The following is a 15,671-nucleotide window of genomic DNA, read 5'->3' as shown; positions in this document are numbered from 1 at the left end:
CTGAAAAAGTTAAAAGGATAAGAGGATATGAACAGATACTTGAGTGTCCTCTCTGACTGGTCGGGTTGGAAAGTTCTGCATTAGATCATACTTACATCTTTTGAAGCACAGTCTTCTTTGTTTTTGTGGGGCTGTTTAAAGGCTCTTGGGTTTCTCCCACTCTGGAAAAATATTCTGATCTGCTTTGTTCGCTCAGCTCAGTCTAGAGAGGACAAACAGAATCGGTGTAAACAAAAAATATTATTCCTGGCATCCTCCTGGAAAGGTTTGGCTCCACAGCAGACTGCTGTCATCATCTGGCATTGTCAGAAATGAAATAACATTCACTAGACTGCTGTAAAATTGATAATATAATGATAAAATTAAAAGACAAGATAATCCAATATCATAAAGTTTAAATAAATTCATCCTCTTCTCAGTCTCCTGAATCTCAAATAATAATGAGGCAACAATACTTTGTTGCCTCACTATTTGAACACTATTTGAACTGTATGATACAGTACAAGAATGTTTTCTACCTTTAGAGAAAGGCTAAGGTGCCTTTAGAGACACTTAGTAACACCCCAGCTATTACAAAGAATTAGTCCCCCACTTAATACTGTCCAAAGCAACCCCCTCAAAGGCTTCAGAAAATAATCACCGGTTTGTCATAGTGTGACGTGTTTCATAGTCTCCGCTGTCTGAGGCTTGGAGTGATGCTTGCAGCCTGAGGCAGAATTACTAAATGGTGAAACCATGTTGACAAGTTAAAACAGCGATTAAAGAAAGGATCATTAATAAGATGATGGAGCAATGCAGAGGAAAAATACAACAGAGGCATGTGAATAGAAAAAATGCAAAAATGGGGTGACAAGCATCTCAATAACTACCATTTTTGAAATATGTATGAATACTGTGTCAAACCTTTACTCCATATGGCACTATACACCTGAGCTTCTGTAAAAAAAAGCACATTCTTAGTTGGCTAAAATGGTTAATATACCCACATACTAAGGGTACCCTCTGAGGCAGAACAAGGAACGGGCCAAAGATTGGATCTCACCAACATGTGCCCTCAACAGGCCACTAATGAAGGTTAATCACAGGTCTTTTCCTTGGCTGACCTCAAACAGACTCTGGATTTATGGGAGAACAAGAGACGCTGGTGGTAAATTGAGCAGAACTTAAAAGGTCAAGAGCCTGTCAATTTATCGTAAATTAATTGCATCAAAAAAGTTGGTGGGAGAATCTCAGAGTAGCTCTGGTTTGGAGATTGAGCCAAAGTATAGTTGTTTAACCAGAATAAACAGCATACAGGTGAAGAGCTTCTTGATTTGAGTAACTTGCTTTAAACTAACAAGACTAAGAGTCTACAGTAATGCTAGCAGCTCTGAGGCTGTACTTAGGCACCGCAGTGCTTTGAGCTAGAAGTATTACAGAATACAATTTTAAATTTTGACCTGATGATGGCACTAGATGAAAAGTTAAACAATTAAATTCTGAAGGGTGCATGAATGTCTGTACCAAGTTTCATGGCAAGCCATCCCATAGTTGTCGAGACATTTCACTCTAAAGCACAAATGTCAACCTCATGGTGGTGCTAGAGGAAAAGCCAGGGGATCACAAAAATCCTCTGAGTACCAAAAATGTCTGCACAAAATTTTGTGACAATCCATTAAAAGGTGCAATGTGTAAGAATTGCAAGATTTTGGCCACCTGTTGAATTCATACTCCAAACAAATAGGAGGCAGCATATCACCAGAGTAACCGCTAACTGCTACTAACTTTAGCTGCCATTAGCTAGTTAGCTCAGTTAGCTGTGCAGCTAGTAGTGGTCCTATTAGCTGATTCTGCCCGAACTGGGAGCCCGGAGCACCGAGGGAGTGTTTGTGTTTACACCTCTAGCACAGGAGCTTTGGACCGCCGGGAGCAGGAGGTTTTCAGGCCCGGGGCGAGGGGGACCTAGCGGGGAAGGCTGGCGCAGAGCAGCAACGGAAAGGCACCAGAACTGGAGCCGGGCGAGCAGGCAACAGAAGCGGGCTCAGCAGCCTTACAGTTCACACGGCCGGACTGGGTCTGAACACAGCCTCTTAGATAGACGGAGAACAGTTTGACGACAGGGTTTAAATAAGGGTTTATTTCAACCAAACCAGAGTTGATGATTGTTGGAACAGTGGAAAGACTAACCAGGATAGTTTTGGTGAGTTTTATTTTGTTTCTGTTGAGTTTGAATGAAGTGTGTTTTACAACACACTACCAAATTGCATGGCAATTTATCCAGTAGTTGTAGACCCACCGACTGACTGACAAACCAACATTGCCATCCATAGAGCCATGCCGCTAGCATGGCTAAAAACACTATATACTATTGCAGTGGGAAAATACAACCAGACAGAAGTTAAATCTTGGAAAATTCGAAGTTGTGGCCACTATGTTTATTTAATATCAGCCATTTTTCAGATCATTACTATTCCATAAACTGGTTGGTAAAATGATCAATGTGCACTCTAAGATGGGGAAAACCAATGTGGTAAGCTCTGGCATCCACCAGTTGCTGTGAACACAGAGAAAAAATCATTAATGTCCTCTCCCACATGTCATGATACCAGTGACAACATACAACCCGACACAAAAGGGGGAAGAAGTAATTGTCCCAAGCTGCAAGGGCAAGCTGGGGCATTGTGGCTTTGCACTGGGTGTTGAGACCTAGCAACTGCACTCTGGTCTGTGGTGTGGTGGACGGAATAAAGAGGCCAGACAGAAGGAGGGGAGTGAATAAGGAGGCCGGGCAACAGGGAAGTAGGCGGAGATGACAAGAAACAAGGGACAAGATACTACAGAATGAAAAAGAAAAAGACAGAGCGTTTAGAGGGGAGCACAACAAAAGAAGAGGCACCCCCCAGAGTAATGTCGGCTGACCTCAACAGTCTCTCCAGCATGCCCACAAACGCAAGAATCCTCACACAGGAAGTTCTCCACAGGCTGCCCTTTGTGTAGCGATGGAGTCATGCTAGAGTGTGGGCAGAGGTTCAGTCTTTATGCTCTCTCATATCCAGAGCTACAGCTAGCCTTGGATTTGGATTTGGGACAGTGACACACATTCAAACTTCTATTTGCCTATGCACTCACACACCCACCCCAACAACAACAATTCTGAGAAAGATGTGGGTGCCATCATTTGCATTGTAATGCCTTGATATTTATTCTCATCTGTTTAATATGAATAAATGCTGTTTGAAAATGAACTTGAAAGAAAAATCAACAAGAAGCCAATGGGAGGTTCTCTGGGAAAGTTTAGTGCCTTTCTGTTCCTGTCGGCATGACTTCAAAAGAGCGAGAGAGACAGAGTGAAAGAACAGAGTGATGGAAAGGAAGAAGCATAAAGAGAGGAAGGGGTTGGATATACATAGTAAGTAGAAGAAGAAAGATAGATAGAAAGAAAGTCATACAGAGAGAGAGATGCTGCATGAATTATCACCAGGGGTCCAGGGGTTGGACATTCTGTATATAGCAACTAGAGAAGAAAGTAGAGGGATTAAAGATGGAGAGGGGGGAGAGAAAGAGAGAGAGAGAGAGAGAGAGAGAGAGAGAGAGAGCTGGTGCATGAACAACATTAGAATTATCACAAGCTATGTGGATAAAACAATAAGTATTGTGTGGGAACCGAGGTGGCCTAATCTTGTACGGAATGATGCAAACTCCCAATAACTGGATAGTGTCCCATGAAAAAGGAGGGAGGGATGGTGGTAAATAAGAACTTCTACCCGCCGCCGTCACCACCGCCAGCCAGTCTGCTCGCCCCCACACAAATCCGCAAAACACTTCTCGTGATGCAACACGTAGAGTAGACCAACAGTGCCCTCCCTGGCCCCGGAGTGTCCAAAACAACATGGCTCCACCACGGGAGCTGCAACAAGACAGCACATCTGGATGTCAGATTATAGAGATAAGCCTGGCAAAAGGGCAAGGAGAGCAGAGAATGAATCATTTGGTTTAAAAGAATACCAGTACAGATTCTAATAGCTTGCCCCAACTCTGAAAGACTTCTTGAAACAACTTCAAAAAGATAACCAACTACAGGCTCCATAAAATACAGGGAATGAACAGTTTCTCTTCTGCCATCTAAGATAAGGTAGGAACACAGATAGGAAGATTATGTTGGTTATCTGTTAATGCAGCTGCACTTGAAAGTATGGCCAAATAGTCTCTGAGTAGTTTAAAATACTCCACTGCTGCATAGGATGACAAAACCTCTCTTGGTATCCAAAGACATCACTACTTTAGTATCTTACACTATGTTGACATACAGTAGATGTTTGCTCTATCTAATCTACATAAATGCCCATGGTTATTCATCTGTACAATACAATAACAATTTTGCTGGGTAAAAACTTGTTTTTTCCAGGAAGCAAGAATAACAGGCTTTTTTGCATCTTGATGGCCATGCATTTTTTTTTTTGTTTATCCAAAGGGTTTTGCAAGGATTTTTAAAGGCCAAAGAGGTCAGAGGCCTGGAGGCAAACTTTTAGTTGAAGTTAAAACATGGAAATTACCAGACAAAAAACCAAGATGACAAGTCAGAAAACAAGCCAGCATGGAAATGTCCGATCAACCATCAACTCATATTTGCTTGTGATCTGCCACAGTGGAAGCCAGATTGTTTGTTCTTGGATTACTCTGTCTTTGTACCTCACCTAACACACACAAAAACAGTGAGATGGCATCTGATAAAGCCAGTTATTCATTCATCTGTCACAAAATAATGATTCATACCACTTGAAATGCTTGAATCCCTAAAACTATTCAAGTTATAAAAATGGAATTATTCTTTCCACTGGAAAGCCTTTGAACAGCTTTGTGATGGCACAACTAAGTATATAAAATCCTTAAACTGGCACCAAGAAACAACAACACTATTTAACTGTCAGGGCAGAAATACCTCCTGCAGAGATGTTCGTGAAAAACTAGTCCACAAATTCCACCCCTCACCCTCAACCCCACCCTGCTCCCACAGAGGAAACATGTCGTGTTTGTCTAAGTTCACCACATCTTCCCTGCAACAAAGTCAACAAACATGCATGGGCACATACTGGTCTAAAATAGAGGACAGTTCTTATCCCTGAACAATGGCAAGTTTTTGGATCCACCCTTGTGTAAGGATTAAGACAAGCTGTTAACTGTTTGGACTTACTTCATGCAAATCAATGAAAGCAGCTTAAGACAGGATGGAATGAAAGGACATGTTCATGTACTGTAAGAGATCACAGCCATGTATTTGGCCGTGATGGAGAGGAGATCAGCAGACACCGAACGCTTGGGAAAGCACTGCTGCTAGCTGTTGCGATCTGTGAAGAACAGAGGCGCGCTGAGGTCATGAGTAAACACACAGACTCGTCCAGAGCTCAGAAGAGGGGGGGACTGGAAACACATCTGCTCTGCCTTTGATCCAAACTTCTGCAGCCCAGCACGCCACTCACCTCAGCTGCCCACTCTGTGCCTGACTAGAAAACAACGGCCACAATCCTAAACACTAGCTCTTCCTTCCCATGCTGCCCTCCTCACTGTTGGTGCTGACTCACAATAGGAGCAACTTTTTATGAGCGACTTGAATCTTCAAATTTCCAAGAAAAAAAAAAAAACATTGTCTAAGAGATGCCTTTCATTTACTTCCCACGGTCTCCTGCAAACGTTGTCGTTTCAGTGGCCCTACCTCTGCAGAGCAACAGTCGGTTCTAGGTTTCTAGGTTGTAACAGACCAAGTAGATCAGGCTGATGTTTGCCTGTTAAATAGATCAAATATCAGAACTTTATGTTGCCCCCACAGATGTGGTGGATGTCAGGATTAATTTTACTCAATAACTCCAGACATGGCAGTCATGACTTTAAAGGTGTCAGTATGCTCAAACCAAAGCACTTCTCTGATGGTCGAACAGCATCTGACGAAATCGTTGGGCCGACTATTTCTGTAACTTTCGGAAACCGACAATCACACTGACTTCAAGCAGTGATTGGCCAGGTGTGGATGAGAACAAATCAAACAGGGTTTGAACCTTTCATTTAAACTCTCTTTTTCATTGTTTACACAACAATTCCTTCCACTTTTCATGTGTACAGCCTAGTGTAACACTATAAATGCCTTCCAGGAAAGACTGTCTGATAGAACAATTAGCGCCGCAGGCTTTTCAGCTCGATTTCGAGTGTGGCTGTTTGAAACAGCTATAAACACTTTTGCCTTGTCATACGAACTGGTTTGTTTCAAGCATACCCCCACCTTAAAACTGTAATCATATTTGCTTTAACCTGCTTGAAGGTGTAGCTAACCATTAAACCTACATTAACTGACATATTGGCCATTTGGGGAAGCAACCTGTAAATCTAACATTGACATATTATCACCTTTTGGCAAAGGTGTTAGCAAGTCCAATATTCACTCTCCTTTTAGCTCTGTTGATTTTTCCACCAACTCCTAAGGGGAATAGCTGGCTTATTTGCTGCTAAATGCTCTAATATGTTCACCTGCTAGTCGCTAAATTTGTCTGTCTGCTGTTTGGTGCTGAGTAGGTAGTGTACATGTGGTTTATCAGAGCTTTTTGCTGAAAACAAATGCCTGCTGCTGCTGGAAATGGTGCTAATGAGAGATGTGAGACTGAAACCGTAAAACCTAAACAATGTGCAGAAAGACAGAGCATGGACAAACACTTCGTAGATTTGAGGGGAACTGCAGAGTTGGCTGATAATTCTTGGTGGGTTTGTCACTGTGAGCAACCCCTTTGACATTACACAGTCATTTGATCCTTTGTTGATATAAAATTATTGAATATGGCATCTAATTTAATTTGTTTGTGTTAGCAATGAGAGTTTTACTTTTCTTTAATGGTCCTTAATGCTGTTTCAGATAAAATGTGGTAAATCCGCACAAAAAAATCTACAAACTGTAGCCTCAACCCAAAAATGTAGGTTTCGGTATTGCCTTTGAGTACCGAAAATCAACAATAATAATAATAATTTGTATCCTAGTTCCTTCTACACTACTGGAAATGACTAAATCTCACCATCTCCTCTTCTAACTGAACCACAGCTGAAAATGTGACTAATAAGAGTGCACAGTATACAAGAGACATACAGCATGCTCAAGTGTGGGAGAGAGACGTTGGCTTTGACAGGACAAAAGGCCAACCATGAGGTCACCTTAGTTCCCTCACAACATAACCCCCTGACCTTGTGAGAAGTGCTGATTTGATGAGTCTACATTTCCACTGCGGTTAAGGATTTTTGTTCAACAAGTCACACAAACTTAATCCTAACAACAAAACCGAAACCTCCATAAATACAGGGAAACGTGGCATTTTTTTGGGACTAGCAGGCTGGTGCTGTCAAGAATTGTGGGATAAAAGACCCCATCTTAAACGTATGACCAACTTTGACATAGAACTCCAAAGACCCCATTATTTTCAGACAGCAACATTATTATGCCTTACATCAGTTGTGACTCACTGCATGAACTTTTTTCATTTAGATTTTCAACTTTTTGGCAATATTTTCTTGCAAACACTCTCTTTCTGACAAATTAGAACAGAGCGAAGGACATAAACAAATAATTGTTTTTGTCATGTGAAAAACTTTAGTCTTGCTGTCTGGTATCTTTCCCTTACAAACCACGTTCGAGGTTGGGCTAGTGAGAGCTCCACCGCAAGACTCCCACCCTCCAATTCCCTCTGCTTGTACTGTGTGAGCCCAGAGAACCACATCCTGAGGAGAGGAACGCAATCGACAGCAATGCCTCCTTGAACTGGAAAATTGGTTACACAATCTGAACTTTTTACTGACGACTGTGTTGCTCCACTAAAAATATTACAATCACTGCTTTCATTGGAAGCCAAACTGTGGAGAGTGCAGGGACGTTTCAAAGGGAAACAATAGCAAAAACCCCATAGAAAAACAGCAGGCCACTGATCATGGGATGTGATGGGAGAGATGTCCGTCCTTGATGTGAGTGCCAAGGTGAGAGGCTCCACCACCATTTCCCAGAATACTCTGGGGAGTTTGGGATCAAATGAGCACTAGCCAAAGGATAGTTGTCTGTAATATGAATGGACAAAAAAGAACTAGAGTAGTAGGTCTTGTAACATGGGCAAGAGTACAACATAATATACAGAGCACTGACTCTCACAGGGAAATACCCACTGAACCCAACTTTATCTGAGTCCAATCAATCAAGGGACATGACATTTAACTGCAGACAATCATATTAACTGAATTATTTATCCCTTAAAATCCCAAACAATGGGATGTGTAGAAGACTGATGAAGAGTGTTGTTGTAGAATATAATATATTAATGATATATTATATATTAAGTGTTTACACTTAGAGTGAGGTGGTTAAAGGGTAGACAAAATTGTGACTTTTATATAAGATTAATATTATGTTATAACAATGTCAACATTGAATGCAGTGCCACAACTAGCTTGGACAAAAGTAGAAAAATATTCAGCTTTTTGCTGTTCCCTGCCGCCATTTTCCAAAAACACATCTTGAGTGTGTGAGTATCTAGACGTTCTCAAGAGCTAAAATGTACAAAATTAGCTTTGGCTATATTTTTGACTACCCATTAATGTTGAGGTTTACAACAATCCCATGTTTGAGTTTGACAAAAAAGAACTAAAACTACAGCTGGGTTGAATTGGCAGAATGTGGGAGCAGGGACTTTTCAAAGAAGGGGTGACTGCAGCTTTGGACCCCACCTCACTCCACCCAACCCCCTGCCATCCTCTGTTCCCCCTCAGTAGGTCTCCGAAAAAGCCCTGGCCAGATTCAGAGCCCCCACCCATCCCCCCATCCCCCCACCCCTCACGTAAAGAGGATCAGCATATATAAAGTGAGAGCACAATTTGGAAACACATCCCTATAATAACACACAGACCCATGCAGGACTTTTTGCCAGGCGACTGGAAGAGGAAATAGAGGAGTATAAACAGCACTCACCGCGGCCAGGCTCGGGTTTCCATGGTGCACTGAGGCATCCTCTGGACAGCTAACACACACAACATAGCGTTCAGGAAACACACGCAAATCTGAAGGCAGGCAAAGAAACAATACAGACCATGCTAGTTAATAACGTGGGCTCACCTCTAATTATGAGTCAAAGTCAGACAGAGGGAATTGTGGTGGAAGTTTGAATTTACATCTACAAACACCAAGTATTTACTATCCCTTAGACCAAGGAGAAAATGGCAGTTTACAGATAATTTCTGAGCTTTATGAGCCACATAAGCAGCATGAAATATTAGAACATTTTATGTTAACAACGGCTCTTGGGAGTAATATGACTGTTTCATCAGCATCAAAGGCAAAGATCATTTAGAAAAACAATACTATTACATGTATTATATCATAAAAATAAAACTAACTGACCTCAAAATATCACCTCAACTGGACAGCCAAGCTGGTCAATATCTGACCTATGGGCTGTTACATAGCTTCCTTTATGTAAAGAACTTGCATAGCGATGGAAGTCCAAAATTGTAAAGTTACCCTGTCTTCTGCATCGTCATGTGTCTCATGGCGGCATGCTTAATAAGAATTAGTGATACATTGGCAAAATATTACAATATTCTTCATTTTGCATTCTTGATCTACTTAGCCTACCACTTTTTGTTCAAAGGTTTTACAGTAGTGTTGAATTAAGGCCGTAAAAGCTCATATTCATCCTCAGTGGCCATTTAAAAACTTTGGTTTTGCTTTAGTTGTGTGGATTAGTGGTTTATAAACACAGCCAATGCACACACTTTTGTTAATCAGGCACAGAACTTGCATATACCACACACTAGCAGTAACGTACGCGTACCTTGTGTGGAGTATGTAAGAAGATGATATCTCAGGCCACTATCAGGCCAATATTTACACTCGTACACTTAAAAGGGTAAGAGGAAAAATATGTATTTTTGATTTTGGGTGAACTGTCCCTTTAAAGAGACATAAAAATCTAACAGAAAGATTGCAATAAAATTTACTAAGCAAATTCATGCTTTCCAGAGGATGAACTCTTGTGATTTTGGATATTCCACGCACTTTTCCTGAGCCACCCCACCCAAGTCAAACTTTCAAGTTCACACAAATGATATCTCATAATCTAACCGGCAGATTGCCATGAAATTTGATGAGCACACATAATCCACTGAATGGAATAAACCCTTTAATTTTCCTGTAATGCCAACCTCAAAACAAACCTTACAGTTTTTGCCCCACTGATAATAGCCTGAGAATAGAAAAAATGACAGTATGTTGTTTGTTCCTTTCAACATTTTTGTGTTGTGGGGTAAAATACCACTGCATTCTGATTGACTAATTATGGTAAAGTCCCACTGTGTTTAGCCTCATAGTCTTTCCAATAGGATTTAAGTTCAAACTTGCCATTTTGCAATGTATAACTAGCCAATCAGAATAAACACTTTTTAACCATCTGTTTTATAGCTAATTGAATTTTTTACATGACCTGACCACCACGTACAGCTAACTCAGTGGACCGAATTACACAACCTTTGACCCCAGGAGACTGGGTCTAATTTGATGTGTAACGGACCTGCTGAGAGAAGCCGTCATCTCAGTCTGCAGCAGGTCAGGCTGCTTTAACATCCAGGCCCCTAGGGAGCAGATATTAACTTTACTGACAGGAAGAGAGCCATGTTGGTCCCATGAAAAGGTGGCCAAGGGTCACAGGCACTAGATGGGCCATGGAGATAGATTCTCACTGCCCTCCATAGACAGCCCTCCAATCTGTCTCTCTCCCACTCTCAGTAGCCTCTCAAGGGAACCACTTAATGGCTGCCTGTTCTCAACAAAACCCCAAGCAGGTAGGGACAGGACATAAAAACAAGTGAGGGGGAGAAAAATCAACATGCAAACCACAGATGATTTGCTCTTTCTCTTTCTTTCTGTGGGAAATTTGGCTGAGTAAGAGTCATTGAGATGTCTATTTCTGATTCATTTAACTGGGAATTGATTCACTGAAAATATGTAGGTTACGTACCCCCATAAAGCTGCTTGACAATACATCTGAGGTTGAAGTGCCGCTTCAGAAAATTGGCAACCAGGTTGAAGTTTTTCCCTATAAAAATAAACAAAACAGAAATACAGTTAAGAGTAAAAAAGAGCAGAAAGACACCTAAGCAAAACTATTGAACATGTGACACCATTTCCAAAGCTTGAAAGCTGCCAGTACTGCCACCAGTGGGTAACTTTTGGATGGGACTTTCTGGATGGTGCGTGCTGGCATTGTTGTCATTCCCTGATACATACAACATTTATTCAATTTACCATCATGACACAAAACAGCCACTGTTGGCATTCAAATCACGCAAAAGTTATTCAGACAGTGAGAAGTGGTTAATCAAAGCACAAACTATGCAAATGTTTTTATCCAATATAAAGCCCTTTATATGACGAGTTCCACAAATGGCACTACTTCCTTCACATAATGTAGAAGCAGGCTAGGCTAGGACTTAAAGTGAATACATGACTAGAGATAAAACTATAGGAATACAGCAGCTCTACTTCCAACACAAAAAACAATGGCTATTCCTACACATTATTGTACTGTTAGCTGTATATGCCTCAGTCTAAGGGCCAGCATACTACAAAACCATTCATTCTGTTTTAATTTAACTGACCTCCCAGTTTGGCACAAGCAGGGAAACCATGGCCCGGGCCTCTGCTTTATTTGTCATGGAATGTTTGTCATGGTATGTAAGATGTGCTGGGCAGAAACGGTGGCCTGTTGCCTAATCTGGTAGGAATTTGTTGACTTAAAGCAAGGGTCTGGCTAACACCCTATCCAGTTGTTCTTTGTAAACAAGACAACAGTGCTGGGAAGCTGACAGAGCATGCTCACCCTGTGGTACCTTCTTGGTACCCTTTTCCATCTTCTTGATACAGTGAGTGTAAAACTTTACCCCGCTTGACTTTACCACCCCCTCTATTATTTCTTATTCTTATTTGGCATTCTTATATTGCTGTTGCTGTGTGAAAACCTCGTTAACTGCTAACTATGGGGATTTAGTATTTTAACTTCAATTAAAGGATTACATGTCTTCCATAGTTTGAGAAAATCCTGACCTCTTGCACCCAAGGCTCTTTCAGAACTCCCTGGATAATGTCAAATATGCACTGTCATCAAGCTAAAAACGAAGCTGTCTTTGTCTCTGAAAAGTTGACATTTTGGAAGCGGGGAGGTTTTCACCCGTCGGCAACAACACTGACAGTCACTCATCAATAAAACTTGGAAAAACTTGGACAAGTCGGCTCTAAAAGTTGACCTACAAGTAGGACAAATATGTCCCACACAGTGGTTTAGCGTGAACATACAACACACAGAGCAGACAGCATGTTAACAGCTTTGGCCCACACATAAGTGTGAAAGGGCCTGTGTGAACATTCCCCTTTCTCTGTTTGCTTCTTTTGAAGATGATAATTAGATGCTTTGAGTTGGTGCTGCGATGACATCAGCTGTCTTGTGATTCTTTGCATAATGACATGCAATTACAGAGACAGTTTGCCACAAAACTGCCACATAAGTCCACTGGCCAGTGATTAATGGCACCACCTCTACTTTCTTTTTCTCTGTGCTTGTGGCTGAGGGCCACTACTTTAGCAAACACTATTTATACTTCCAAAAATATAGAAATATACATAAATTAATGGAGGAATAAATTTATAATAAAAATAAACAGACAAACTAAGCACAAACCAAGAATAAACCTTTACAATTAAAAGTTAAGTCCAGTTCAAATGAAACTAAAGTGGGAAATCAAAGGGTTATTAAGGCTTTCGAAATATGGACACCTGTTCATTCAATCAATATTTTTCTGAAGATGATAGGGTAAAATTATTACCTAGGTGACAGGCTATAACACAGTTGTCAGTTTAGCACCTATGAGAATGAGTCTGATCCTCAAAAGCTATTAAGTAGATATTTAGCCTCTAGCAAAAATCACATATTAGACAATGTTGGACAGCTTTGTGAAAAACACATTAGAATCTCTCAGAGACAGAACAAAAACAAATCTCTAATCTCTGAAATAAAATGGAGATTTATCAGCAATAAGCATTTATTTTGTGAGACTTGGCATCAAATAAGGCTTGTTGCACTTGCTATGCATCAGCTTCATAATGTGTCAGTTGATACTGTCTAGAGCCTTATTTACATTTTAGTTTTAGAATAAAGTTATTTGTGTTCCCAAATTCTTTGATAATAATAATAATAATAATAATAACAACATGTAAATCTATATTTATGATATACTGTAATCTATTGAAGTGGTATTTCCAAAGATACTTCAAAGTGGTAAGTTCTCATATGAAAGAAGCTCATCTTACCAGCTTTTTAGGTCAGTGATTGTTGATCGGCCCCATTATTTTTAATTCTAACCATCTAATCAGGGACTGACTCAACAGGGACACCAACTCAAAGCCTTTACCTAGCTCTGAGGAATCCCTGTCCTGCAGCAAGAGGGATATGCAATAGAGGGGCAATGTTACAGCTTTAGGGATTTATAGGAATCATTTTACATCTTGTTTTGTCAACCAAGGGCTCAGGTAACTATATAACTGTAGCTCTATAAATACAGCACAGTCTGTAAGTATAATAACAATGACACATTTTTTGTCGTATTGGCTCTGTACCACATCACATTGGATTTGCAAGCTTTAATGTTTCATTCATAGTGTAGTACTTGTAGACCTATGTATCTATAATGCAATTGAAAAAATGAACAGAAACTTACATAAAGTAAAATTTTAGTACTTTGGTTGCAAATTCTTTGTAGTGCCAAAAGGGTATAGGCCACTGACATCAGCTTGGTAACTTCCCTCAGGGTTCGTACAACTTTTTAAGAGTAAAATTCAAGCACTTTTCGAGCACTTTCAAGGTACCTAAACCAAAAATGTACAGACTCTTGAAGCCTTTATTATCACATCTAAATTGTTACTATAAATGCAACTGTGGAAAATAAAGTTTATAGAATTCCTTTATACCCACAGTAATCAATGCATTGTCACTTTGTTTATTTTACCAGCTGTTCATATTAACTTTGATTGTATGTTTTGATCATGATTATTTAATGCTTGCTAATTTCCAGCATGCAGGATCAACAGAGGACTTATCTAGCTATCAATGAATGTGGTTCCCCTCTGAAGCCATTTTTTATATTTTTCGTTAGCCAGCCAATTGTCATTAAAATGACAGCCTGATATGTTGCTAATGCGATAACAAAATCCACCTGTTCTCTAGTAGCTGATGAGCAGGTACTATAGTTATCTAGCTACCTTCAATGTTCATGCATGCACAACATCAAAGGTCAGAGGACGCGCACACATTCTGAGAGCAGATGGTCGTCCCCATCACCAGACGAGGAGTGGAACGTAAAAACGCCCCCTTTACATTTCGACACCCATTTCAATCAATTTGGCTCCGGTCTGCTCTGCGACGCCAGGAGACAACAAACAAATATGATGACGGGATGGTATTTGGTTTACATCAGTGATTGTGTAGATGAAACACCAGATTATGTTGAAAATCAAGCATTTTTCAAGGAGTATATTCGAATTCTATTCCTAACCTTGAAAACATAACAGTTAAAATTAAGCATTTTCCAAACTTTCAAGACTTTGTATGAACCTGTTCCCTAATGGTGTTTTTCCAGGCCTCTAATGCAACCATCTTCAGTTTGTGGTTGTTTGCGGGGCTTTTGAAGTCTGATCTTCAGCAAGTGAAATACATGTTAGATTGGGGTCAGGTGATTGACATGGCCACTCACAACAACAACAAAAATGTGTCACTATCCAAATTCTTATGGACTCCACTGTAGAGGCTGTATATCTTGTTGAACCACGAGACACATGTTAATGTTAGACATTAATGTTAGAGTATATACGCTATACCTCCCTCACTGAATTGTCTTTAGAGTTGGGGTCCTGTCCCTTTAATACGTGGTGTGCATAAAGTATGTAGTAATACTGGATACGCCAACAAGCTTTAAATAAATTGCTTCATGAATCCCAAAGGGAAATTGCATTAACACACTGTATGGTATGTTGAGCATGTTTGTAGTTAACAATAGCAGCATTCCATTATTGGAAAAAAATAGGATACTGTTATTCTTTAAATAGCAAAGCAGTAATCATCTATCACCCAATCTGGATGTCTACCCAGAGAAGAATGCAGATCTGTATCTGTTTTGTTTTCTCTGCCCATTCTGGGTCCAGGAGGGACCAGAAAGCAAGCATCCTTCATTGCACATTCATGGCTTTCTCTGTTTTTAGAAGCTTTGATTTAGTTCGTTAGACTCTTTAGCCTCATGTCTAGCTCCACAACTATTCTCATTGCTTTCCCTGGTGGGTTGAGCTTGCCAATTCCCAGGACAAGTTTGACGGGGACGTCTGGACACGGAGTTGGGAACCAATGCAACGCCATGGCTCGAGCCATCAGCTGTTGCTCCAGTTTTATAACGTCCTGCACAGCGCAGAGTTGCTCTTGGCCCTCTGCCCGGGTTCTCTCGTGCTAAGCTTACATTCATGTTTCTCTCTCACAAACAGTTTGCTAGTGCCTCCTCTGGGAATGAGTGGCCCCTTTCTGTGGCAACTGTGGCCCACAGTGGTGCAATATCCAAATCTGCAGAGTAGAGACTTTAAAGGGTTT

General features: G+C 40.7%; 1 protein-coding gene across 1 annotated transcript in view; it reads right to left on the bottom strand.

Moving 5' to 3' along the window:
• Positions 1-15,671, bottom strand: part of LOC122883986 (SLX4 interacting protein) — a 35,434-nt gene that overhangs the window by 3,548 nt on the left and 16,215 nt on the right. Inside the window, exons 5-7 of the mRNA XM_044213232.1 lie at positions 11,007-11,084; positions 8,963-9,051; positions 96-202 (exon numbers count right to left, since the gene is read on the bottom strand). Coding sequence (XP_044069167.1) covers positions 96-202; positions 8,963-9,051; positions 11,007-11,084 — 274 coding nt within the window. The remainder of the gene's footprint in view (positions 1-95; positions 203-8,962; positions 9,052-11,006; positions 11,085-15,671) is intronic.

The sequence above is a fragment of the Siniperca chuatsi genome, linkage group LG11 (genome assembly GCF_020085105.1).
Source record: "Siniperca chuatsi isolate FFG_IHB_CAS linkage group LG11, ASM2008510v1, whole genome shotgun sequence".
NCBI lineage: Eukaryota > Metazoa > Chordata > Actinopteri > Centrarchiformes > Sinipercidae > Siniperca > Siniperca chuatsi.
The sequence above is the reverse complement of the archived record's forward strand: the minus strand, read 5'-3'. Positions and strand labels throughout refer to the sequence as shown.